Genomic DNA, 27,122 nt, shown 5'->3' with positions numbered 1-27,122 from the left:
TGGTACATTAAAAAGATCATACACCACAATCAAGTGGGATTTATCCAGGGATGCATGGATTGTTCAATAGCCGCAAATCAGTCAATGTGATACACCACATTAACAACTGAAGATTAAAAGTCATATGATCATCTCAATAGATGTGGGAAAATCTTTTGACAAAATTCAACATCCATTTATTAAAAAAAAAAAAACAACTCCACAAAGTGGGTATAGTGATAAAATACCTCAGACTAATAAAGGCCATATATGACAAGCCCACAACTAACACCATACTCAGTGGTGAAAAGCTGAAAGCATTTCCTCTAAGATCAGGAACAAGACTCTTGCCACTTTTAATAAACATAATGTTATAAGTCCTGGCCATGGCAATCAGACAAGAAAAAGAAATAAAAGGAATCCAAATTGGAAAGAAATAAGTAAAACTGTCACTCTTTACAGATGACATGACACTCACTATACATAGAAAATCCTAAAGGCACGATCAAAAACTACTAGAACTCATCAGTGAACTGGGTAAAGTTGTGGGACACAAAACTATTATACAGAAATCTGTTGCATTTCTATACAGTGACAATGAACTATCCAAAAAAAGAAATTAATGATACAATTCTATTTTCAACCACATCAAAAAGAATGAAATACCTAGGAATAAATCTAACTAAGGAGGTAAAACATCTATACTAGGAAAACTGTAAGACACTGATGAAAGAAATTGAAAATGACACAGATAGAAAGATACACTGTGCTCATGGATTGGAAGAATTAATATTGTTAAAATGACCATACAACCCAAGGCAAACTACAGATTCAACACAATACCTATTAAAACACCAACAGCATTTTTCACAGAATGAGAACAAATAATTCTAAAATTTGTATGGAAACAGAAAAGACCCTGAATAACCAAAAAAAAAAAAAAAAAAAAAAATCTTGAGAGAGAAGGACAGAACTGGAGCAGCAACAAGGATGGACCTAGAGATTATCATACTAAGTGAAGTTAAGTCAGACAGAGAAAGACAATAATCATGTGATATCACTTATATGTGGAATCTAAAAAAATGATACAAATGAACTTATTTACAAAACAGAAACAGACTCACAGACACAGAAAAGAAACTTACGGTTACCAAAGGGGAAGGAGAGAGGAGGGTTAAATTAGGAGCTTGGGATTAACAGATACACATCACTATATATAAAATAGATACATAGCAAGTTCTTACTGCATAAAACAGGGAACTGTATTCAATACCTTGTAATAATCTATAATGGAAAAGAATCTGAAAAAGAATATATATCTGAATAACTTTGCTGTACAACAGAAATTAACACAACATTGTAAATTAACTATACTTCAATTTTTAAAAAGAGCAGAACTGGAGGCGTCATGCTCCCTGGTTTCACACTATACTGCAAAGCTACAGTGATCAAAATAGTATGGTACTTCAGTCTATGATTGAAGGCAATTTGTAGGATGATACACATAGAGGAAACACCATGTAAAAAACTTCTTCTTGCTGTTAATGTTAGTGTATGTTAGCTGTGAGTGCCGCTCCAACTGTGTTTGCAACTGTACATGCCAAACCTGATAGCCCAGAAACCACCACAAATGAACTTCCCTTGACGGAAAGAAAAATTATGATCCCAGTGAGGGCTAAAAAAGAAAGATAAAGAAGCCAAACACAACTGGTAAGAATCTGGACACGTAAGGAATAAAAACTGGGGATTATTTAAAGTGTTCATTTGAAAATATGAAAATATGGTCGTATTCCCCACTGCTATTATTTCATTTTATTTTATTTTTTTAAAAAAGCATGTTATTTATTTATTTTTTTTTTTTTTAATATTTTTTTTATTTATTTATTTTTGGCTGCACTGGGTCTTTGTTGCTGCGCACAGGCTTTCTCTAGTTGCGGCGAGCAGGGGTTACTCTTCATTGTAGTGTGCAGGCTTCTCATTGTGGTGGCTTCTCTTGTTGCAGAGCACTGGCTCTAGGTGCGTGGGCTTCAGTAGTTGTAGCACGAGGGCTCAGTAGTTGTGGCTCACGGGCTCTAGAGTGCAGGCTCAGTAGTTGTGGTGCACGGGCTTAGTTGCTCCACGGCATGTGGGATCTTCCTGGACCAGGGCTTGAACCCATGTCCCCTGCATTGGCAGGTGGATTCTTAACCACTGCACTACCAGGGAAGCCCCCCACTGCTATTATTTTAAATAAAAATGTTGAGAATCACACACACACAAAAACAGGATGGTACTGGCACAAAAACAGACACATAGATCAATGCAACAGAATATAGAGCAGAAATAAACCCACACTTATATGGGCAATTAATCTATGACAAAGGCGGTAAGAATATACAATGAGGGGAAGACAGCCTCTTCAATAAATGGCATTGGGAAAACAAAACTACATACAAAAGATCAAACTGGATTACTCTCTCACACCATGCACAAAAATAAATTCAAAATAGATTAAAGACTTAAATGTAAGACCTGAAACCATAAAACTTCTAGAAGAAAACACAGGCAGTATGCTCTTTAACTTCAATATTAGTAATTTTTTTTGGATATGTCTCCTAAAGCAAGGGAAACAAAAGCAAAATAAACAAATGGGACTATATCAAACTAAAATCTTTTTTTTTATGTAATAATGTATATTTTAATATCAGATTTGTATAGTGATTTAGAACAATAAATATCACACAGTGAAAAATTTATCATAAACTAAATGCAATAACAAGAGGAAACAAATGCTTATGTACACATTACCAAGGTCTTTACCGTAAATTACAGTGTACAGTTCCATCACAGCATATTTGTATACAAAGCTGCTAATGTGAACACTGAAAGAAATCTGTCATGTAGCTCTTTAATCTTGATTTAATAAAGTTTGTACAGTATCAAATAATATCAAAAGTCTAAGAAAATGCAGTGAGCTTTTATATCATGTTTATAAATTATTGTTTATATATCATAAAAAAATAAGGTCAAAAGTGCAGTTTTAAAAAAAGTGGAAATTGTTATTCTTGGTAAGAACTAGAAAAATGTATTGTCCCAAGGAAGAAGCAATCTAAAGGCTTATACAGTTTCTTAGGCATTTTCCTTTAACTCTCATACAACCTTGGTTACCACAGCCTATAAGATAAACCAACACAAAGGGAGTGAAATAATCTTTTTATAAAAATAATAAAAAACACAGATCTAGTAATGAGAAACACTGGAAATAAATATAATGATAGGCCTCCCCCGAAATGAATTAAATGACTTTTTGCTCACAGGAATGGATGGGCTATCACTGAATGTGATAAAACTTGGGAAATTTCAAAGCATTTCTAAAAATTTTTAATCTTTTTCAAGTTTTTAGGTATAACTGGCAATGGTGCATACGTCCCAGGATTATGAAACTTTCTCGTATAATATAACTAAGACAGAATATGACTTAAAGGTGCTAAATCATATCACAGAAAATAAAGACTAAGGATCCAGTGATTAAAAGGCAGCAGTATAGAAACTAGTCAAGAAGAAGCAGATGGACAGAACACAACTCTGCGTCTTAATTGGCACTTACCACAGTAACTAGTTATATTTTGACAAATTCTAGAACAGATGCCTATATTGAAATACGTGTGATACATGAACCATTTACATAAGAAACTGAAAGGGTAAAATTACTGGCTTATAAAACAGATTAAATTTAGAGAAAAGAAAAAAATAAAAGGAATGTGAAGAAAAATCTTACTTTTAAACTTACTGTGGGATCAAAATATTGACAGAGCTGTATCAATCAAGAGCAGTCTTCCTGCTGCTAAGACCCGCAGGCAGCTGAGCCTGGCGCACCACTACCCCTCCTCTCTCCAAATGCTACTATGTAACTGGTGCTTTGTTTGTAGGGCACTGAGCAATAGAGGCTTATTTTTTGTTTTTTACTGAATGGAGTAAGTTCCTTGGTTGGGTTAACATATATAGACTGCCTGAGATAATAGAAACTTCACCATTACATTAGGTTAATGGGAAATGAAGGTCTTCCTAGTTCTGACAGGAGAAAAGGGCTGGCTGCTGCTGTAGGCTACACACGTACATACTTAATAATTAATGTCACCTTCAGTAGAAGATTAAAAATCGATGGCTAGGGTGGGAGGGAGGGAGACGCAAGAGGGAGGAGATATGGGGATATACGTATATGTATAACTGATTCACTTTGTTATAAAGCAGACACTAGCACACCACTGTAAAGCAATTATACTCCAATAAAGATGTTAAAAAAAAAATCGATGGCTATGGATACTTGTGCAGAACCTTCCCTCCCTCTGACAAATTTCACAGGGAATCTCTTCCGTTACTCTGTCTTCTAGAGCCTGTTCAGGGCACTCACGTGCCTGCTTGAAAGTGTAGCTTCTCTTTTTGAAGGTGCTATTAAATGTTTTCATTGGCTGCGTTTGTGCAAAACCATTTCGGAAGGGAAGTTCCATGGAACTCAGGTTGGTCCTGCTTTGTTTGATGCTGGGTGCTTGCGATCCCCATTGATGGTCGCGGATGCACCGCGACGCAGTGGAGGAGCGCCGCGTCTCCTGTAGCTGTCCAGTTCCTCCGACAGGTCTGCAGACAGCTCCTTGTCTCTCGGTGAAAACAGTTCAGAATGAGGAGGATCAAACTCTTCTTGAAATCCAGTTTCATTAAAAGCAGTTTTGCAAGCCATGACCTTTTTTCGAGGCTGTTTCACTTGTACTAAAATAGAAATAATGAGAAGGACCAAGACAATCCCTGACGCAATGCCAACGATTGTTCCGTGAGTTTTAGTGATTTGTTCAAACAGTCCTGCTTTTTTCTTTTCTTTACGATGATTTTCATCCCAAGGGTAGGCACAGTTTTGAACCCCATTACAGACTAAAGAATTATTGATGCACACGTTGCTATGGCAAAAGAAAGTGCTGTCTGTGCAGGGAGGCTCCACAAAGGAAGTAAAAAGCATTCTGAACGTGCTAAGCCGACTACCTTCATCAGCCCACAGCCGTATCACCCCAACTCCTGTTTTACGCGTTACCTCGTGGGCCACAGTGCTGCAAAACCTGGCCTTCAGATTTTCAATAGAACTGCTCCCATCGTAGACTGCAACAAAGTTTCTGTTGCATTCATTTGAGCCCTCCATTTGATAATCTAGGAACCTCAAATAAATCTTATCTTTTGGAGTAGCTTTAATCGTCCACCTGCAATCAACTGCTAGGCCTGGTTTTGTTTTCTCCCCTTGTTCTACCTGACTCGAACGTACTATTCCGTCAGCTCCTGACAGCTCAAAATGGCAATCTCCTAGGTAAGTAAAGTCTGGATCTGGAATAAACGAATATTTTGCTAGAAATCCCACTCCTTCAAGTTCTTCATCAGAACTGAACTTAATCCACATGAATCTCCCTGTTGATCTAATTGATGGAGGGCTTTTCACACCACAGTAACGACCTACATGTAGAGAGAAACCAAACTTCCAAGTGATCAAACCGACATTCAAATGATGGTTCTAATATAATAATGTTCCTCAAAGGTCAGCTGTGTTTTTTGACTTGGAGCAGCTTCCAAAATGTAGATACATTCCTTGTTTGGTGGATATGAGTCAGGATAATTTGGTACAGCAAAATGACCTCCATTGCTGGTTCGAACCCAAAGGCCACGCTGGGTCGCAGGAATGTGCTTGATTCCAAAATTTTGTCCATCTTGGGTCTTTTGGGCCACAGCAATCCCTTCCACTACAAGTATTGTTATTAACCACACGGGACGCAGCAGAGCTGCTCCAGGGCCATGTTCCCGAGCTGCCCGGCGCTTCGCTGCGGGGCCGAGGAGGCGGCGGCGGAGCCCCGCTCCATCCCCATCGCCCGCCACCAGCTTGCTCCCCGAGCGGTAGGGCTCAGGTCCTGCGGCCCGCCGTGCCCGAGCCTCCCGGCGGGCTCTTGCGCTGCCCCAGCCCCGCGACGGGCGCCGCCGCCTGCTCCGCGGCGCTCGGTCCCATCGACCGCCTCGGGGCCGGGGAGCGCGGACGGGAGGGACCCGACCTGCGCCGTCCGCCTGCGGCCGCGGCGCAGACCCCGCCCAAGTTCAAACGAAAACCTTTTGAACAGCAAAGGAAATTAGTAACAAAAGGAAAAGGCCACTTACTGAATGGGAGAAGATACTTGCAAATGATGTATCTGATAAGGGGTTAATATCCAAAATACGGAAAGAAAACATACAAGTCAACAACAACAACGACAACAAACAACATGATTAAAAATCGGCAGAGGGGCTTCCCTGGTGGCGCAGTGGTTGAGAATCTGCCTACTGATGCGGGGGACACGGGTTCGAGCCCTGGTCTGGGAAGATCCCACATGCCGCGGAGCAACTAGGCCCGTGAGCCACAATTACTGAGCCTGCGCGTCTGGAGCCTGTGCTCCGCAACAAGAGAGACCGCGATAGTGAGAGGCCCGCGCACCGCGATGAAGAGTGGCCCCCACTTGGCACAACTAGAGAAAGCCCTCGCACAGAAACGAAGACCCAACACAGTCATAAAAATTTAAAAAAAAAAAAAAAAAATTGGCAGAGGACTCAAATAGACATTTTTGCAGAGAAGAAATACAGATGGCCAATAGGCACATGAAAAGATGCTCAACATCATTAATCATCAAGGAAATGCAAATCAAAACCACAATAAGATTACCACTGCACACCTGTCGGAATGGCTATTATCAAAAAGACAACAAAGTAACAAGTGTTGGTGAGGATGTAGAGAAAAGGGAATCCTCGTACATTGTTGGTGGAAACGTAAACTGGGGAAGCCACTATAGAAAACAACATGAAGGGTCCTCAAAAAATTAAAAATAGAAACCCCATACGATCCAGCAATTCTACTTCTGGGCACTTATCCAAAGAAAGGAAAACACCAATTAGAAAATATATATGCATCCCTGTGTTCACTGCGGCATTATTTACAATAGACAAGAATATTGGCTATTGCATATTACTCAGCCATAAAAAAGAATGGAATCTTGTTTTTCCGACAACATGGATGGACCTGGGGCTATTATGCTCAGTGAAATAAGTCAGATAGAGAAAGACAAATACTGTACGATTTCACTTACATGTGGAAAATAAAAGGCAAAGCAAATGAACAAAATGAACAACTATAACAAAACAGAAACAGACTCATAGATACAGAGAACAAACAGGTGGTTGATAGAGTGGAGGGGCGTAGGGGAAGAAGAGAAATGGGTGGGAGGGATTAAGATACAAACTTCAGTTGCAAAATATATGTCACAGGTAAGAAATTCAAGTGTGAGAAATACCGTCAACGGTTATGTAATATCTTTCTACGGTGAATATCATAGCCTGATTTACTGTAGTGATTATTTTGAAGTGTATGGAAGTACTGAATCACTATGTAGTGTGATAGGAGCTAACATAGTGCTGTAGGTCAATTATACTTCAAAAACAAACAAACAAGCTTATAGAAATAGAAATTCGATTTGTGGCCACCAGAAGCGCGGAATGGGGGGAGGGGGAATTGGATGAAGGCGGTCAAAGGGTACAAACTTCCAGTTGTAAGAGAAATATGTGCTAGGGATGTAATGTACAACATGGTAAAGATAATTAGCACTGCTCTATGTTATCTATGAAAGTCGCTGAGAGTAAATTCTAAGAGGTCTCAGCCCAAGGAAAAAAAAAGTTTCTGTTCCTTTAATTTTGTATCTATATGTGATGATGGGTGATCACTAAACTTATTGTGGTAAGCATCTCATGATCTAGGTAAGTCAATCACTACGCTGTCCACCTTAAGCTTATACAGTGCTGCACGTCAATTATATCTCAATAAAACTGGAAGAAACAATGGCAAATGAGCACCTGCAAAATTTTTTATATTGAGTATATGTTTAATGGATCATGTTTTTGATATATTTGATTCAATAAAATATAGTATTAAAATTAATTTTAACCCTCATTTTGCTTTTTTTAATATGTCTACTAAAAAGCTTTCAATTACATATGTGGCTTGCATTATATTTCTGTTGGATAATTCTGTACTAGACCATAAAGAAAACCTATTAAGAAAGTTTTTAAAGCAGTGACCCCACAAGAAACATTCTCTGATTAAAATTCAAAATCATTAGAGAAAAATAAGAGAAAGATGGCTACAATAAATCTTAACTATATGGGAATTAAGAGACAACCTTGTTAAAAAATATAGATAGCCACTGACTCAAAGAGGAAATCAATCATGTAAATTTAAGAAAAAGAAAATGAGAGCAATTTATACCAAAATCTAAGGATTCAAGAAAATGTTTTATGTATGACCTTCAATTCTTCATTATTAAGAAAACATAAAGGAACTTAATGCTTACCTAAGGAAATTAGAAAAACAGCTATAACATAAATCAAGGGATACAAGGATGATAGCATTAATAAAAACAATAAGCTGCAATTAATGAAATAGAAAACAAAAACAGTAAAAAGAATAAGCAAATCCAAAAGTTATTTCTTTGAGAAGACCAATAATATAATTCAACCCATCATAAACTTTAAGAAGGAGAAGGAACAAAAATATTAAAACTTTAGACTTTAATCTTTCATATTTTGAGAAGAATTTCCATAAACATTTAAAGGAGTCACATCTAAGGGTAAACCAAACCAAATAAATAAGGATGACAAAAATCTCAAAGTAAAAAAAAAGCTAGTGGAACAAAAAAGATAATGCTGTGCTTACGATGTATAAAACTTGAGAATTTCAGTGTAAATGATCTTTCATGTACCAAATAAATTGGCACAAACATATCTACATGCCTCCAAATGACATGCCTCCAGGTGACATACCTTGTCTTGCTTGGCACCTTTTAAATAATGATAATGGATAATATTTGTGTGCTCTCTGTGACAGTGTTAAGGTCAGAATGGTTAGGTCACCCACCCAAGGTCATTCAACTATAAAATGGTAGTGAGGATTTGAACCAATGCAGTCTACTCTACAGAATATATTCACACAGAAAAAGTAAAAAGGAAAGAGCAGCAATTGTTTTTTAAATGCCTCCCTACTTTCCCTTTTTACAAATCTAATAGATACATACATATTTTATCATTGATCAAATGCATTGCATATAGGAAGAAAAAACTAGTAGAATAGATCCTTTATGGTGCGAGCAAAAAAGAAAAATGAAGTTAGAGTCCTGTGCAATAACATATACTACATTAATAAAAAGAGATACAAAAGTAAGAATACAAAAACTATAAGAGATCTAAAGTCATGGAAGTTAATATAAATTCAGTGACTATTACATAAAAGGGCAAAAAAGATGGCTAACTCAGTGGATTAAGAAACAAATCTGGCCTCCAAGAGTCCTATTTCAATTAAGCCCAAATATTCAGGGTTAACCTAAGAAGACTCTGAAAGGATGAGGAAAGTAGTAGTTCCTGTCATGGAAACTTGGGGTGGGGTGGCTTGGGCCAGGGTAGGTTTGGTGATGTGGTCAGCCCCTCCTAACAAACCCTTCCTCTTTGAGACTCATTTCTCAGCATCGCTCTCCCCACCTTCACTGAGTTTATAGGCTCAGTTTTACCTCCTCTCTAGCCCCTGCCGCTATCCTTTGATGCCCTCAGTGTCCCAAGTAGAAGACCTACCTGACATGCCATTAAACTCTGGTACATCCCCACATTTTACTCCAGACACCAACTCCTGGTCAGAAGACTTCTCATCAGCACAGCTCCATCTCTGAAAAGTTGGACTCAATTATTTCTTTCTCTGATCACAGAGACCCCAACTTCTCTCTCTGGCATTGTCTCACTTCCACTTAATATTTCGACCTCTCTGAAACTTCTGCTTCTTTTTGGTGTTTAGGTCTCCTGTGACCACACCTCCGTCCCTTCCAAGACAAAACCACTAAGAACTATCAGGTCAACAAATGTAATTTGGGACTTCCCTGGTGGCACAGTGGTTAAGAATCCGCCTGCCAGTGAAGGGGACACGTGTTCGAGCCCTGGTCCGGGAAGATCCCACATGCCACGGAGCAACTAAGCCCATGCACCACAACTACTGAGCCTGCGCTCCAGAGCCCGCAAGCCACAACTACTGAGCCCACGTGCCACAACTACTGAAACCCATGCACCTAGAGCCTGTGCTCCACAAGAAGAGAAGCCACCGCAATGAGAAGGCTGCTCACTGCAACAAAGAGTAGCCCCACCTCGCCACAACTAGAGAAAGCCCGTGCGCAGCAACAAAGACCCAATGCAGCCAAAAATAAACTAATTAATTAATTAATTTTTAAAAAAAAACGACAACAACAACAGCAAAAAAGAAACAAAGCCAGGCTTGTTAAAAAAAAAAAAAAGAAGGGTTAAAAAAAATTTTTTTAAACAAATGTAATTTGCCAGTTCTTTCATCCTACTTGAACACCCTCAAGCAAAATCCCCTGATGGATGGATTCACAGCTCAAGTTCTCTGCTCCTACTCAGCTGGAGAAAATTGCACAACTGTTACGAACGTGCCTTTACTAAAGGGCAATCACGGTTGAATCACACCATTGCTTGTCAATCCTATCATGGACACTCACCCCTTCCTCTCATTCCTCTCAAAGACCATCGCAAACCTTTACTGCACTACTGGAGGCACTTTAACAATTTATCTCACCAAACACTGTTAGAAGGAGAGTGAGAGGTGGAAATCTTTAAAAAGATCAGTAGATAAATAAGCACCTGGAAGTAAGTTGTTTTTTTAAAAAAATGTGTTCCGCTTGGAACATTGATTGAATAAAAGCACCAATACAGACCCGAGATAATGGTTTCCTGTTGACACAGTTGATACCCCCAATGAAGACCATGTTGGGCATGATTGGCCGGGGGTAGTCCATCACAAAGTCTCCTCTGAACAGCCAAATGGATGCAGAGCCAAAAATATCCACCAGCGACACCTCTCTGTGAAGAAGTTCAGAGGCCATACGTGCATAAGGAGGGAAAGAAACTTGGCAAATGTACTTGAGGGTCAAAGGGTAGAGCATGTTCTTGACCCTTTGGAAGAATGTCATGTGGTCTGAATTCATTGTTAATAACCTAGGAACATATGAAAAAGGGTTTGGGCACGCTGTGCCCTCAATGTCTAAGTCACATGGAATGGAACGCAAAAAAAACACAGCCGGAATCGACAGGTACTTAGCCAGCACCGCTCCGCAGGGGTAAACGGGGTCCGTTAAAACCACATCAAAGGAACTGGCATTCAGGTGCCTGATCAGGTCCTTGTTATACAATAGTTCCTCACAAGACCTTTGAAAGACCAAAGACACATTTTTCAAAGAGGCCATAATTTCCAAAAACAGTGTTAGAAAATGTGTTCTTTCAAAAAGCAGATGAATCTTGCCTGTCATGATGTAATCAAATTCATCCTGGGTGTATGGAATGGCATAGGTTTTCATGGTGAAAAAGTCCTCTGCCTTGATGTGCATATTCACCTCAGGAGAAAGGACCACTGCTTGGTGGCCTCTGGCATGGAGCTCCCGCACGGCCTCCCGCATGCTGAGCCAGTGGCTGCCCTCCATGGGGACCACCAGCACCTTCCCAGCCTCGGCCCATCGCCCGACCCACAGGCAGAGCAAGAGGCCAGGGAGCACCTGCCAGGGAAGCTGCAGTCCCAGGGACATCTCTGCAGAAGCCAAAAGCAGCTGACTTTCTGTTCAGGCTGTGCCGCCTGCATTTGTTCTCTTTATCTTATCATCAGGCCACTTAAGCAAAATGGCATGTAATTGGAAGGCAGTGCTCCCTCCTTACATTAATCATTACAGAATAAGTCTATCCCTGTGTTTCATCACCTCTGCTTTCACCCAGGGAAAGACCACTCCCCCTTATCTTGGAAAAACTCATCTGACTCTGCTGTTCCCTCTGGGGAGCATTCAAGTTCACTCTCTTGTTTTTCATCCAATGCCCAAAGCAAGGCTGTGCCTGCGCATTCCCTTTGATCACCTCCTATTTCTCTGTTAACCATGTTCTATGGGGCTGTGACTGAGCTCTGAGGAGTCACCTGCGCCCTAGTCCCAGCCAGAACCTCTCTGCTGGATGTGACCTTATTTGATAACTCTTTCAACTCTTTCCCCCAATCATGGGTGAACACAGAGCACATCCAGGGAAATATATAACATTGCCAAGACAGCTTTCTCTCAGCGGGGAGGGGATGCCGGCTGTCCGTTTTGTTCCCGTTCCACATGGGGACACCTCTTGCCATGTTCAGGGCAGAGTCTATTGAAGTGGCTGTCAGCTATGGAAATATCTGGAGGGATTCCGGAGGAAGGACAGCAGAAGGGTTGGTTGAGAATTCTGTATCCGCCTCGTGGAATAGGGGTTGCCGTTATCTAAGGCATCAGTGGACAAGGCAACCCTTAGCAATGACAGAGTGGATTCAGAGAGCGCCGTCCCCCGGCCTCGGAGCAGGCTCTCTGAATTCCTCTTCTGATGCCGGAGGCTCCAGTCTTCTGCTACTCTGTTTAGGGACTGGGGTGTACATTAATCTGGGCCTTTGTTACATCTTATAGTTTATGTTCAGATTCTGCTCCAAGGTCATTTACAGTCCTAAGTCCTGATGAGGACAGATTCCTCCAGAACAGAGGGGCGCCATAATTTGTGGGACCTTCTGAGGTGGGGCCCATGAGTCCGGCCCTGCTACAGAGACTGATGCCCGCACGTGCTCAGCAAGATACGGACATCTCCGTGTCCCGTCTGCCCTGGGGATGGTGCGGGAGGGCTCCTTGGGCTGCCCAGCTCTCTCTCTCTCTCACTGAGCACGCTCTTCTGCATCCATGGCTTCTGCCATAGCGACATCCTGTCCCAGGCCGCAGGACCGGCCAGGCTGAGGCTTCCCTTTCGGAGAAAGTTACCCCCAGTAGGGATCCACCACTGAGTAAACACGTGCACACCAAGACGCCTCCTGTGTCATGCCAGCTGCCACTGTGCAGGGAGCGTTTGCTTTAACCATCCTTGGAGGCTGTGAGTCCAGGGTCCTGCTTCTCTTATTTCCCCTCCAACAGCAACATCTCTGCTCTCTTTTTCTGGATCTTCTTTCTGTCCCAGCCATATAACTGCATGTTTTCCCCAAGGCTCAGTTTCTGGCCTCTACTCCCAGGTTACATCCTATCGTTTCTGTCCCCCATTCATTTCCACAAACTGCCATGCAGAATTTCTTGAGAGTGTAGGATCAAGGCTGCTCATGTGCTACTTTCAGGGTATAAGGATATGCTAGGGAAGGGAGCAGGGCCGCCGGGAGGGTGGGACTTCAAGCTTGTTTTTGCTGCTGCAGCTGCTGTCAGTGTTGTTAGCAAGAGAAGCTGCTGTTTGGGTTTCCAGCCACCAGTGAATCTAGCGACACCCTATCTGGTGGCAGAAGCAGCAAGTTAGCAGAGTTGTATCCCCTTCGCTCTGCTAAGAACTCAGTAGCCCCTGTTACTGGTCTGGCTCTAACTGCAATGGACACCTGTCAGCGAGTATCCAGGGCAACATTCTGGCTTTCCTCAGTGTGATCAGCTGCCGTGTGTTTGCCACTCAACCTAATACAGATGCTATAAGCCAAGTAAGGATACACAGTGCACTTAGGGGATTGGAAAGGGTGGTGGTGCTTTCTCTGCTCCAGTTAGAGATTCAATCTAGACTAGAATAAAATAAATGAAGAGGCATACAACATCCTGCGTGGGAAGATTTAACATTACAACACTCTTGATTTTGCCCCCAATTAAGCTATAGATGTAATGGTAGGCCAAGCAAAATCTCCCTGGGATTTGTAATATGACCAAAAATATATATATTTTTAAATTCACCTAGAAGCATTTCTGGCTTCCGGTAGGAGTAGCTCCTATCAGTCCAATGCTCCCACACATAATGATTATAATCTCTTGGGAAATTTTTTTTTTTGCCCCTGCCACACGGCTTGTGGGGTTGACTGGGGATCAAACCCTGCCCCAGCAGTGGGAGCTCCGGGTCCTAACCATTGGACCGCCAGGGAATTCCCGGGAAATATTTCTTTTTGAAAGGCTGTCTGAAGGCACTGGAGAGCAAGCCAAAGCAGTGGAGGTTGAAAGGGATGAAGGAGACAGCAGATGGCATGGGAGCCCCAGGGTGGCCAAGAGCCAAAGGAGAGTTTCCCCGCTCTTCTTAGCACTCACCTCTCCTACTCTGCCCTCGCCCGATGCACCAGCTCCTACCTCTCAACAGGGAGACTATCCACAACCCATTTGTGCCCATGTGGCCAGAAAGTAACCAGCATCTCAGTCAGCCCATCAGCCCCAGGGAGCCGGCATCACCCTGGGGCAGTGGAGTTGACAAGCCCCTAATATCGCCACCAAGCTGTGGTGTGTTTCCTTGGCAACCCTGCATCATCCTTGGAGGCTGTGCGTCCAGGATCCTGGTTCTCTCATTTCCCCTGCAACAGCAACATCTATGCTCTCTTTTTCTGTCCCAGCCACATAACTGCAGGTTTTCCCCAAGGCTCAGTTTCTGACCTCTACTCCCAGCTTATATCCTATCATATCTGTCAAGCAGATTACAGAGCACTGGTCCCCAATCCCAGAGCAGGACACCAAGTACATGGAGAATAGCAAAGATCGTCACTGTGCCAGCCGCCAGGAATAGAAGTACAAACACCTCTGCCTACTGCACGTCGGTATCTGAGTCGCCAAGAAGAACAAAGTGCAGTCACGCACCAGATGGGACAACACTTTACTTATGTAGAGAAGACACAGAGCAAGGTCACCTCCAGCAGTGGGCATCAGTGTTCCACGGCCAGTCCGTCTCCCCTGATGCCTGATGCAGGGCAATTTGCCTACATGCCTCCCCCCTGTGCCACGGTGGAAAGACCCCATCCCCTCTCCGAGGAGGACAGATGTAACAGTAGGGTTGGCCAAGTGGCATAAGATGCACTCACTTCAAACAAAGACAAAAGAGCAGTCATTGAAACTGAAACAGGGAAAGATACTCCCACACAAGGTGATAAGCCTGGCATAGGCTCTTGGTAAGGAAGAGTTCTAAGCCAAGGCCCATTCTTATGCCGCCAAGTGAGGGCCAAAACACTGCACGCGTGAGACTGCCTTTGCCAACACAAATTTTTATGGCTTTTTACAAGAGGGCAAGTCATAATTGGTGCTTTGATGGGCCCCACCTGCACAGAGGCATGGACATGGCAGGAAGCATTCCTAACAGCAAGAGAACTGTACACCTTGGGAAACTCATGAAACATACAAGAGCAGGAAGCAGGAGGCTGAAAACGGAGAGGGCTGTATTCACCTCTAGGGCTGCTGTAACAAAGTGCCCAAAACTGGGTGACTTAGGACAACAGAAATTGATTGTCTCATATTCTGAGGGCACGGTCCAAATCAAGGTGGCAGCAAGGCCATGCTCCCTCTGAAGGCTCTGAAGGAGAATCTTTCCTTGCCTCTTCCAGCTTCTGGTGTTTGCCTGCAACCTTGGTCTTCCTTGGCTTATAGGTGCATCACCCTTGCCATCTTCCCCCTGGGTGTCTTTACATTATCTTCTTTCTGTGCATGTCTGTCTCTGTGGCTAAATCTCTTTTCATAAGGACACTGGTCATATTGGATTAGGGTCAACCCAAATGACCTCATTTAACGTGACTACCTCTGTAAACACACTGTGTCCAAATAAGCTCATATTCTGAGGTGCTAAGGGTTAGGACTACAACATATCTTTTGTGGCCCCTGAGGAGGCCACAATTCAACCTATAACTAGGGACCACAAGCTGGGGGCTTGAGCTTCATCCCGAAGTCTCGGACAACAACTAAAGTTGTTGTGGCCTGGCCAAGTTTGTGGGGTTTTTTGTTTTGTTTTTTTAATAAATTTATTTATTTATTTATTTTTGGCTGTGTTGGGTTTTCGTTTCTGTGTGAGGGCTTTCTCCAGCTGTGGCGAGCGGGGGCCACTCTTCATCGCGGTGCGTGGGCCTCTCACTATCGCGGCCTCTCTTGTTGTGGAGCACAGGCTCCAGACGCGCAGGCTCAGTAGTTGTGGCGCACGGGTTTAGTTGCTCCGCGGCATGTGGGATCTTCCCAGACCAGGGCTCGAACCCGTGTCCTCTGCATTGGCAGGCAGATTCTTAACCACTGTGCCACCAGGGAAGCCCCAAGTTTGTGTTTTTTAAAAGTCCCTTTTGCAAAGAAGTAGGGAATAGTTCAGAGGGGTCAACCTGGACCCCAGGTGTCATATTCAGAGGCTGTTTGTGTGAGGTGAGGGCCTGAATCACAGTTGCAGGAGCACTGGAGACAGAACAGATGTGAGAGGCAGTACAGGAAGCATCTGCTAGGGGGCGCTCACAGAGGACGGCGCATGAAGGATGGGTCCAGAGAAGGCAGGGACAGGGCTGCAGAGGGCATCCCGCACTGCCCAGGGGAGGATGGTCTGGATCTGGAAGTTGTGCGTAGACTGGGCACTAGAAAGGGGTTCTTAGCTAGGGGTGAAATATTTCAGCCCCTGAACTATTCCCCCAAACCAATTAAAATGTCTGTAAGTATTGGGGTGAGGGCAGGAACACACCTGCAGAGGAGTGAGATTGTTCTTGTCCCATTAAAGGGCTCTCTCCCATTCTACATTAACGCAGTGGCACTTTACTTAGACGTTGGTGTCATCTGATCTCTACTTGCACTTCTTGTACTTGGAGCCCCTGGAGAGAGCTGGACCCCTGGGGGGATGGTGGTACCTTCACAGAGATGCGGGCCCTGGGGAGAAGCAGGGCTGTGGGGAGGGAGCGGCGTGTGTTCCCTGTGCCTGTGAAACACCAGGAGGATATGTCCAAGGTAGTTGGCTTCACGGATCTGGAGCAGAGGAGGGGCCTGGATTGCACAGATGGACTTGGAACCATCAGGATATGGTGGTGATTGACGCCAGGGGTGTGGGTGAGGTCACCCCACAAAGGCCAGAAATAGAAAACGACATCACTCGAGCCTGACCCCTGAGAGATGGTATTCCCCACTGCCACTCTCATAAACCTAAACAGAAAAACTAAAACTATTTAAACTTTTTGAAGAAAACATAGGACCAAATCTTCACACCTTAGGATAGGCAAAGATTTCTTAGGACACAAAAAGTACAAACTATTAAAAAATTGATTAGTCGGACTTCATCAAAATTTAAAATTTTGCTCTTTGAAAGATGTTATTTTAAAAATATAATATAAACCACACACCAGGAGAAAACACCAGCAAAACATGTATCTGACAAAGGACTTGTATCCAGAACATATAAAGAACTCTTACAGCTCAAAAATAAGAAGACAACTACCCCAATAAAAATGAGCAGAAGATTTGAAGGGACACTGTTTTTTTTAAAGATATGCATGTGATCAGTAAGCACATGAAAAGATGTTCATCATCAGCAGTCACAAAGAAATGCAAATTAGGGAGTTCCTTGGTGGCCTAGTGGTTAGGATTCAGCGCTTTCACTGCTGTGGCCCAGGTTCAATCCCTGGTCCGGGAACTGAGATACCGCAAGCCGCGCAGTGTGACCAAAAAAGAAGGAAGGAATGAAAGAAGGAAGGAAAGAAAGAAATGAAAATTAAAGCCACAATGAAATTCTACTATGCATCCACAAGAGTGGTTAAGATATAAAAAACTGATAATAGTAAGTGTCAGCAAGAATGTAGAGGCAGGAACGTAAAATAGTACAATTACTTTAAAAAACTGTTTGGCTGTTTCTTATAAAGTTTACATACACCTACCATACGACCCAGCAATCCTGCTTCTAAGTATTTACCCAAGAAATACAAAACGATTTATTCACATAAACACATGTACTCAAATATTCATAGCAGCTTTTTTCCATTCATATTTGTATAATTCCATTCAGATGAAACTCTAGAAAAGATTATTCTAATCTCAGTGACAGATACCGGATCAGTGGTTGCCTAAGGTCTAGGGAAGGTGTTGGTTGACTGGGATAGAACACAAGGCCAGTTACTGGAGTGATGGAAGTGTCCCATATCTTGACTGTGGTGACAGTTACATGGATATATAAAATTATAACTCAGAAATGTACAGTTAAAAAAAATGGTGCATTTTATTACATGTAAATAATACCTCAATAGCATTAATTGTTTTAAAAATAGCATAAATTGAAAAGATACAATGCAATGGCAAAAGAATAAAACTTTCCAGAGCTGATAAAGACCAAAATCTACCATGGAAAGACATATATTCTAAGAAACATTAATAGAAAAATACCGGACTTCCCTGGTGGTCCAGTGGTTAAGACTGCGCTTCCACTGCAGGGGGCGTGGGTTTGACCCCTGGTCAGGGAAATAAGACCCCACATGCCGCGTGGTGCAGCCAAAAAATAATAATAATAATAAAAATTTAAAAAGGAGACGGCTGCCCTTAAAAAAAAAAAGAGAGAGAGAAAGAAAAATACCCATAGCTAATAGTATTCCTTCCACTTGCTGGGGAATTTGTTAAATTTCAAGTTTAAATTTAAAAGTATCTACAAATATCACAATAGGGAAAAAAATACCTAAAAGAGAACAAAGATCAAAGACTTCAAATACAAAATGCTTATAAGCCCCAAAATGATTGCTTTAAAAGTTGACAGATCATTCTTTCCTGGGGGCATTCCTATTTACTACCCACCCACATTTTCTTAAAATAAACTCAGATTAGGACACAGAGAAATCTATATGATAATAGATTTGTAAGATAAACTAGCAATGAAAAACCTGACATCTAAATTGAAAACATCTTTAATTTGTCCAGTGTGGAAAGTCATTAGGAAGTGACTCATCCCAGCGACCTCCCCTGGACTTCAGGTGAGGCTCCGCAAGAGCTGCTCTGGGATAGAACATGTGACCTAGGCCTCAACCAATTAGCACATCTCATCCCTTCAGCCACAGTGATTAGTGCAGAGATGGACATGTCACTTAATGAGACCCAATGAGGCAGAAGAACTTTACTAGGAATCCTGGGAAAAGGACTCCGGCTAGAGCCCCAGGTGCTTGGGTATCATGACACCCAGAAGGATATCATCAGAAGCAGATACAAGAATTAAAGGTGAAAAATGGGTCCTGGTGTCATGGTTTGATCCCTGGAGCAAGCCACACCTAATCAGTATACCCTGAGATTTTCCCAGTATTTGAGCCAATAAAATTGCAAGCAATGAAAAGCCTTCCAACAAATTCACTGAGTCAAGAATATGGTGGGGTTACCCGAAGAGCTAATATGATCAGAGGTGGCATCAGTTATATTCACTGAGAGAGGTCAGCTCCAGCTCTCTTCTTCACTGGTCAAACAACTTAATTTTTTTTAAAAAGATAAACAGTTAATGAGGGAAATGCAAATTAAGATAACCTTGAGATATTTTTCACCTATTGGATTGGCAAAAACCTACAGTCTGAAGATAAGTGTGAGCAAGAATTTGAAGAAAAGGGTATATTTATACATTGCTGGAGGGAGAGTAAATTGTTAATACTTACTGACATGTAAAATTCACCTCGGGCTTCCCTGGTGCCGCAGTGTTTGAGAATCTGCCTGCCAATGCAGGGAACACGGGTTCGATCCCTAGTCCGGGAAGATCCCACATGCCGCAGAGCAAATAAGCCCATGTGCCTTCCTCACTTACCAGAGCTGTGACCGTGGGCAACTCGCTCAACCTCTCTGTGCCTCAGTTTCATTATCTGCAAAACGGGGCTAATAACAATGTCAACCTATGTTGGCTTTTGTTATATTTAATTTCTAAACTCTCCCTAAGGGGACTCTATCCATCTGAGGGTTAAATAATTCATAGGAGGCTCCCAACAAGAGGAGAATATTGACATCTGATCATGTTGTTTTGAAAAGAGCCTGATCTCATCGTTACTGTTAATATCGTGAAGGTTGGAAATAATCGTACTGGGAAATACCTAGCACCACGTGGTTATGGCAGTTACAGCTGTCACTGATTCTTTGCCACACACCTGGCACTCTACATGCATTACCGTTTCTGATCTGGAAAAGAGCTGTGTGTGGTGCTACTATTTTATCCCTATTTAACCTATTTAGAAACAGTGGTTCTTACCCAAGGTGATGTCGCTGCTAAGTGTCAGAGCTGGGGTATTTACTGGCATGAAAAATCTAAAACATTTACTTTCTGGCCCTTTACATAAAGTTTGCCTGATATAACATCTTGAATTTACACAAACAAAATAATATGTTCTCTGCTCCAAAAACACTTAAATTCACTTTTAGCACATGTATGACGGTAAGTGCTTAATTATTTTTATTCCAAAACAATTTCCTCATAAAAATGGGGTGCTTTATACAAGTCTGTACATTCTACAGCCCAACCAATATTTTGATTCTTGTTTTCTTGCATTCAGTCATGCTAAATAAATCCAACATTATCATCTGTGTGGTGTGTGTGTGTGTGTTTGTGTGTGTGTGTGTGTGTGTGTGTGTGTACCCAGTCTGGGTGAAACTGCCTCAGCTATGTGAGGATCCAGGGGTCCCCAGTGGGCAAGGCAAGGTGAACAGAGGCCCTTATAAAATGCTGTCCTAGCCAGACTTGATTCATGCTCTAAGTAGTAGGAGTTACATAAGCAGAGTGTCCATAACATATATTCACTGAGTACCTAATCCATCTGTAACCTCTCCTTAGTTCGAAGGGGAAAAAGAGAATATGACTATATTATAAAATGTACTGAGCCTTATAAGCAGCCAGATCAATAGATAAAAATAAATAGGACTTCCCTAATAAAATAATAGGCTGAGATAAGCATTTCATCTGGATTTAGAGACTCTGCATTTGCCAGGAATATTACTCCTGTATTTGAAAGTACCTTTTCAATTGCAAGTGATTGAACTCCAATTCAAACTGTCTGGACCAACTATTCAACATTATTCATAAACTATTGAATAATTGTTATTGAACTAATGACTCAATGATGTTTTGAAGGTATATGTTTCAGTGAAACAAAATAAGAGGTATGAATATGGGAGGTTATTATTTGCAGACGATATTGTATACCTAAAAAAATTACAAATTACTAAGAGTGATTAGTAGTATGGCTAGATCAAGATAAATGTGCAAAAAGCAAAGCTATACTTTAATTACCACTTCAAAATAGAAATGAAAATATACTCTGTTCACAATAGTTTCCAAAGTAATAAAATGCCTAGGAATAAATTTTAATAAGAAAAAATAAAAGACATACAAAAAAATGCAAGTTTTCATTGGTAGACTTAAAACAAGATCTGAATAAGTAAAGAGAAGTACTATATTCTGAATAGGAAAAGCATAGCAAAAAGATGTCTCTCATTCTATTTATTGGATCAACCAACCTTCTGGGACTACTAACCCACCCGTTTACACCCACCTCGCAGCTCTCAATAAATGTGGGATAGCCGTTCCCCTATGAGCCAGCACCGTGGTTATAGGTTTCCATAACAAAACAAAAGCATTTTTGGCCCACTTCTTAGCACAAGGCACACCCACCCCCCTCATCCCTATGCTAGTGATTATCGAACTATCAGCCTGTTTATCCAGCCGGTAGCACTAGCTGTGCGATTAACAGCCAATATCACAGCAGGTCATGTATTAATACATCTAATCGGAGGAACGATCTTAGTGCTAATAAGCATCAACACCATCACGGCTTTCATTACCTTCATTGTTCTCACCCTACTCACTATCCTCGAATTTGCCGTTGCTATAATTCCAGCCTATGTATTTACCCTCTTAGTATGCTTATATCTCCATGACAACACATAATGACCCACCAGACCCACGTGGATCACATAGTAAACCCCAGTCCTTGACCCCTTATAGGAGCCCTTTCAGCCCTCCTCATAACGTTGGGCCTAATCATGTGATTCCACTTCAACTCAATAATTCTACTAATATTAGGCCTACTAACCAACACTCTAACAATATATCAGTGATGACGAGATGTTATTCGAGAAAGCAACTTCCAAGGCCATCACACACCAATCGTCCAAAAGGGACTTCGATACGGAATAATCTTATTTATCGTCTCAGAAGTCCTCTTTTTTATCATCTTCTTTTGAGCCTTCTATCACTCAAGCCTCGCCCCTACCCCTAAATTAGGCGGGTGCTGGGCGCCAACAGGCATTCGCCCTCCGAACCCCCTAGAGGTGCTGCTTCTCAACCCTTCCATGCTATTAGCCTCTGGGTGTCTATCACCTGGGCCCACCACAGCCTTACGGAAGGAAATCCGCAAGCACATACTCCAAGCCCTCTTTATTACAATTGCCCTTCTCGTCTATTTCACACCCCTACAAGCCTCAGAGCATTACAAAGCCCCATTTACATCTCAGATGGGGTATATGGGTCAACTTTCTTCATAGCCACAGGATTCCACAGACTGCACATAATCATTGGGTCCACCTTCCTTATTGTTTGTTTCCTGAACCAATTAAAATTTCACTTCACATCCAACCACCACTTCGGCTTTGAAGCCGCTGCTTGATACTGATATTTTGTAGATGTTTTATGACTATTCCTTTACGTATCTATCTATTGATGAGGCTCATAATTCTTATAGTATTAATTGGTGCAAATGACTTCTAATCAGTTAGTTTCGGTACACCCCGAAAAAGAATAATAAACTTAATACTGACCCTATTAACACATACTGCACTGGCCTCATTGCTTGTACTCATCGCCTTCTGACTCTCCCAGCTAAACACTTACACAGAGAAAACAAGCCCTTACGAATGCGCATTGGACCCTATAGGATCCGCCCGCCTGCCTTTTTCCATAAAATTTTTCCTAGTAGCAATTACATTCCTCCTTTTCCACCTAGAAATTGCCCTCCTACTGCCCCTCCCCTGAGCAACTCAAACAAGTAATCTGAAAACAATACTCACCATGGTTTTACTTTTAATCTCATTATTGGCAATTAGCCTGGCCTACGAGTGAACTCAAAAAGGACTGGAATGGACTGAACTAAACTGTATTTAGTTTAAAACAAAACAAATTATTTTGACTCATTAGATTATGACTAAACTCATAATTACCAAGTGTCTTTAGTGTATATAAATATTATTATAGCTTTCACTATATCCCTTATAGGATTACTAATATATCTATCCCACCTAATATCCTCACTACTATGTCTAGAAGGCATAATATTATCACTATTCATCCTGGCGACCCTAACAATCCTAAATTCACACTTCACCTTAGCCAGCATAATACCCATCCTCTTGCTGGTGTTCGCAGTCTTCAAGGCAGCACGCAGATTAGCCTTATTAGTAATAGTATCAAATACCTATGGCACCGATTATGTACAAAACCTTAACCTCCCCCAATGCTAAAATTTATTATCCCCACAATTATACTAATACCCCTAACTTGACTATCAAAAAGCAACATAATCTGAATTAACTCCACAACCCATAGTCTGCTAATTAGTCTCACAAGCCTACTTCTTCTTAATCAATTCAATGACAATAGCCTTAATTTCTCATTCATATTCTTTTCCGACTCCCTATTCGCACCATTACTGATCCTAACAATGTGTCTCCTTTCCCTAATACTAATAGCCAGTCAATCTCACCTTTCTCAAATGAGTAAAAATATTTTACATAATAGTAACAGAACCCTAATGGTTTATTTTTATATTTTGGACTAGATAAAACAATTTTCAATTTTGTGAAGGAGAATAAATTATGAGAATCACTAAGAAAACTTGGAAAAAAAAGAATAATGAGTATGGGGCATGCCCTACCAGATGTTAAAACTTACTACAAAGCTATTATAATCAAAATATGGTCCTGGCACATGAATAGATAAATAAATCAGTGGAGCAAGACTGGAAGTTCAAAAGCAGATGCAAATAAATATGGGAATTTAAAATATGATAACGATGCATTTCAATTCAATGAATGAAGGAGGAGTTTTTATTAAATGATGTTGGGATAATGGACTATCCATTTAGGAAAAATAATGAAGTTAGATCCTTATGCCATGCAAAGTTCTTATTATAAGAAATAAAACTATCAACATTGGTGGAATTAAAACATTAAGACATAATATAGAAAAAAATGCTTATGTATGTCAGACTTGGAAAGATCTAAACAAGCTGAAATCCAGAAACCATTAAAGGAAAATTCAACCAGTTTGACTACCCCAAAATGAAAGTCCTGTATGAGGAAAGATGAAAGATAGCCAAGGAAAAAAATATTTGCAGCACATATAAAAAACTAAGTATTAATATTCCTAATACTCAAGAGACATAATAATTAGCTATAAAAAGAAAGTTCTATAAAAATGATTAGAGAATGTGAATACATAACTCACAAAAGAGGAAATACAAATGGCCAGTATATCTAAGAAAATAGGAAACAAAAATTGATGCATCTATGTAGAACTATTTTGCTAAAAATTTTAAACTTTGACAACTTCTGGAGGTGGAGGGGGTATAGAAAAAACAGAGCTCTTGTATACTTTTGACCAAAGTGTCAGGTTGTTCAATATTTTGAAAGCAATTTGTTGAATTCATTAAAATATAGTATGTACATACTATTTGACCCAGCAACACTACTCCTAAGGACTCTAGCTTACAGAGATAAGAGCATAGAAACATAGAAATATATGAAGGTAAAGAAATTAAGAATGTTAATACAGTCTTGCTTATAAAAGAAAAAATGGGAAAAGCTATCAATATCTATCAATATTGGTTAGTTGAATAAATATGGTACATCCAAAGTAAAGAATTTTATGCAACTATTAAAAAGAATGTGACAGATTTGTATGTACTGACTGTAAAGATGTCCACAATTTATTGGCAAGTGAAAAAAAGCAAGGTAAAGAACAATATATCCAGTCTGATACTAGATTGTATTTTAATAAGTGGGTGTGAGAATTTACATTAGATACATGCACTTATATTAAATAATATTAAATAATTTCAGAAAAATTGGAAAAGATACATACAAAATGGCTAAAAGCATTTTCCTGTAGGGGGTGGCATTGGATTAACAAAAGGGAAGTTTCATTTCTTACTGTATTTTTCAGTATTTTTCCTAAAACAGGATTTAAAAATGCAGCCTGGAAATTATATACAGTTACATCAATTGTATACACATACATATCAAAGAAGACGGCTTTGTAAAATTTGATGATGCACAATTAAATGAACTGGCATAAAATAGTTTGTTCAACTGGAGAGGAATTACAAATGCAAAGGATATAAATGACAAATCACAGTTTAATAAGGAATCTTTTTTTTTTAATGTCCAAAGCCTGATTAATTCTTAATATGCTAAAGGAGAAGTAACTTACCTTTGACAACGGCTTTCCCTCGTAGCAGTTGATGCCACCGATGAAGACCATGTTGGGCATCACAGGTTTGGGATAGTTCAAAACAAAGTCACGTCGTAACAACCAAATTGATATTTGGCTGAAGAGATCAGATGCTGTGACAGTTGTCTGGAGAATCTCAGAGGCGATTTCTACAACATTTTTGAAAAGATAGTGGCAAAATAAACGTTCCTCCAAGTGCCGGATATGATTCCACAGTCTCTGTCCGAAAGTCATGACATCAGAGAACCCTGAGAAATCTCTAGGAACGTAAGAAAGAGCCATGGGACACTGAGTGCTTTCTTCAAGATAATGGCAAAATACTCCCCTGGTGAAGACCACAGATGGGAGTGAAAGATATTTGGCTACAATTAAGCCACACATATCAAAAGGATCTAGAAACACTGCATCAAAAGAACTCTCTTTTAAGTATTTTACTAATTTTGTGTCCTCAAACAAACTCTTACAATGTGAAAAAAAGTAGTCAAAAGCTTTGTTGGACGAACTCATCAACATAAGAAGTAGACTTCGTGGCTGAGCTTTCCAGTGAAAATCGGAGAACTTCTGGAACTCACTATTCAAATTCTCCAGAGTGTAAGACGTGGAATAAGTCTTTACCGTAAGATTGAATGAACTTCCCAGGTACCAACTCACCTCTGGTATGACTAAGACCACCTCATGCCCTCTGTGGGCAAGTTTCTCCACGACCGGACGCATGGTAAACCAGTGGCTCCCATCCATGGGTACTACCAGCAGCTTGCCTGCCTCAGCAAAGCCAGGTGTCAGCAGCAGACACATGCACAGAGGAAGGAAGCCGGTTAAAATCGCAGGTGCCATCTGTTAACTGCAGCCCAGAGCAATCCAGCTGCCTGGATTCTAAGCTCATGTAACAGGAGCGGCATAAGTACAGGCACAAAACCTGCCTCAGGAGAGGGCGTGTATTTAGACATTCATAAAAAAAAAAAAAATTATACTCATTGCCAATGAATTACTCATAAGGATGATAATGAATGAGAAGCATTTGCTGAAACAGGTAGTAATATGTTTTCCAGATGAGATAGCTTTTGATCTTTACCATGAGCAGAGACATTGCACTGCAATGCCGTTTTAGAAACAGAATTATTAAACAATGCTCTTGGAACCTAAGGACTCAGAATGATAAAAAAAGAGGGTAAGTTTCAATAAAGCTGGGATTTTCACAATTTCTCCCAAAGGAAAATTTGGATTTTATCTTCAGGGTACCAAAGACTCTTTGCCCAGAAAGTGATTGGCGTCCCAGGTTCCAAGGAAAGATTTGAAGCACCTTGCCGCTGACCTCCTCACTGGCAGTGAACTTGAGGTCGACAAGAGTCTCTGCGATGCTTGATGTTACTGCTTGTCTTATTCCATTTCCAAACCCTCTGAGGCTTCTGAAATGTTGAGATAAGATTGACAACCCCATCTCCCAGTCTAGGGATGTGATGGAATGTGTTTGTCATTTTTTTAAATTGCTTTCTCTAGATATGTCACATAATAGGGTTACCTGCCCAGTGTTTGCCCGAAGCACTCTGCTGGGACTGCTTTCTCTTTTCTCTCTGCTTCCACAGTCCTCTGTTTAGACGTCTGTTGTGGGATTGCCCCAATAGGCCTGGTACCCTCCTTCAGGAATCTCTGTATCTGTCTCACACTCTATCAAGCACTCCTTGAGGTCAGGGGACATGTCTTCATATTTGTACTCTCCTCCCACAATACCCATGCTATGCCTCGTACAGAGAAAGCACACAAGGAAATGTTTGTTGCACTGGACCAAACTACACTACGGAGGTTTTCTAGACACCTTCATGGGTAAACTCACTGGTGTCAGATTAGATCTTGAG

General features: G+C 41.1%; 1 protein-coding gene and 1 pseudogene across 1 annotated transcript; both read right to left on the bottom strand.

The window, feature by feature from the left end:
* Nucleotides 1–4,264: 4,264 nt before the first annotated feature.
* Nucleotides 4,265–5,786, bottom strand: LOC118898001 (annotated as a pseudogene).
* Nucleotides 5,787–5,890: 104 nt separating this feature from the next.
* LOC118898000 (UDP-glucuronosyltransferase 1A10-like) lies at nucleotides 5,891–26,103 on the bottom strand. Its single transcript, XM_036857679.1, has 3 exons — nucleotides 25,249–26,103; nucleotides 11,354–11,603; nucleotides 5,891–6,090 (listed from the first exon to the last, which is right to left on the bottom strand). The coding sequence occupies exons 1-3, from the start codon at nucleotides 26,101–26,103 to the stop codon at nucleotides 5,891–5,893; spliced, it is 1,305 nt and encodes a 434-aa protein (XP_036713574.1).
* Between the last annotated feature and the right edge of the window lie 1,019 nt (nucleotides 26,104–27,122).

The sequence above is a fragment of the Balaenoptera musculus genome, chromosome 7 (assembly GCF_009873245.2).
Source record: "Balaenoptera musculus isolate JJ_BM4_2016_0621 chromosome 7, mBalMus1.pri.v3, whole genome shotgun sequence".
NCBI classification, from domain to species: domain Eukaryota; kingdom Metazoa; phylum Chordata; class Mammalia; order Artiodactyla; family Balaenopteridae; genus Balaenoptera; species Balaenoptera musculus.
This window is presented reverse-complemented; position numbering and strand designations above follow the sequence as displayed.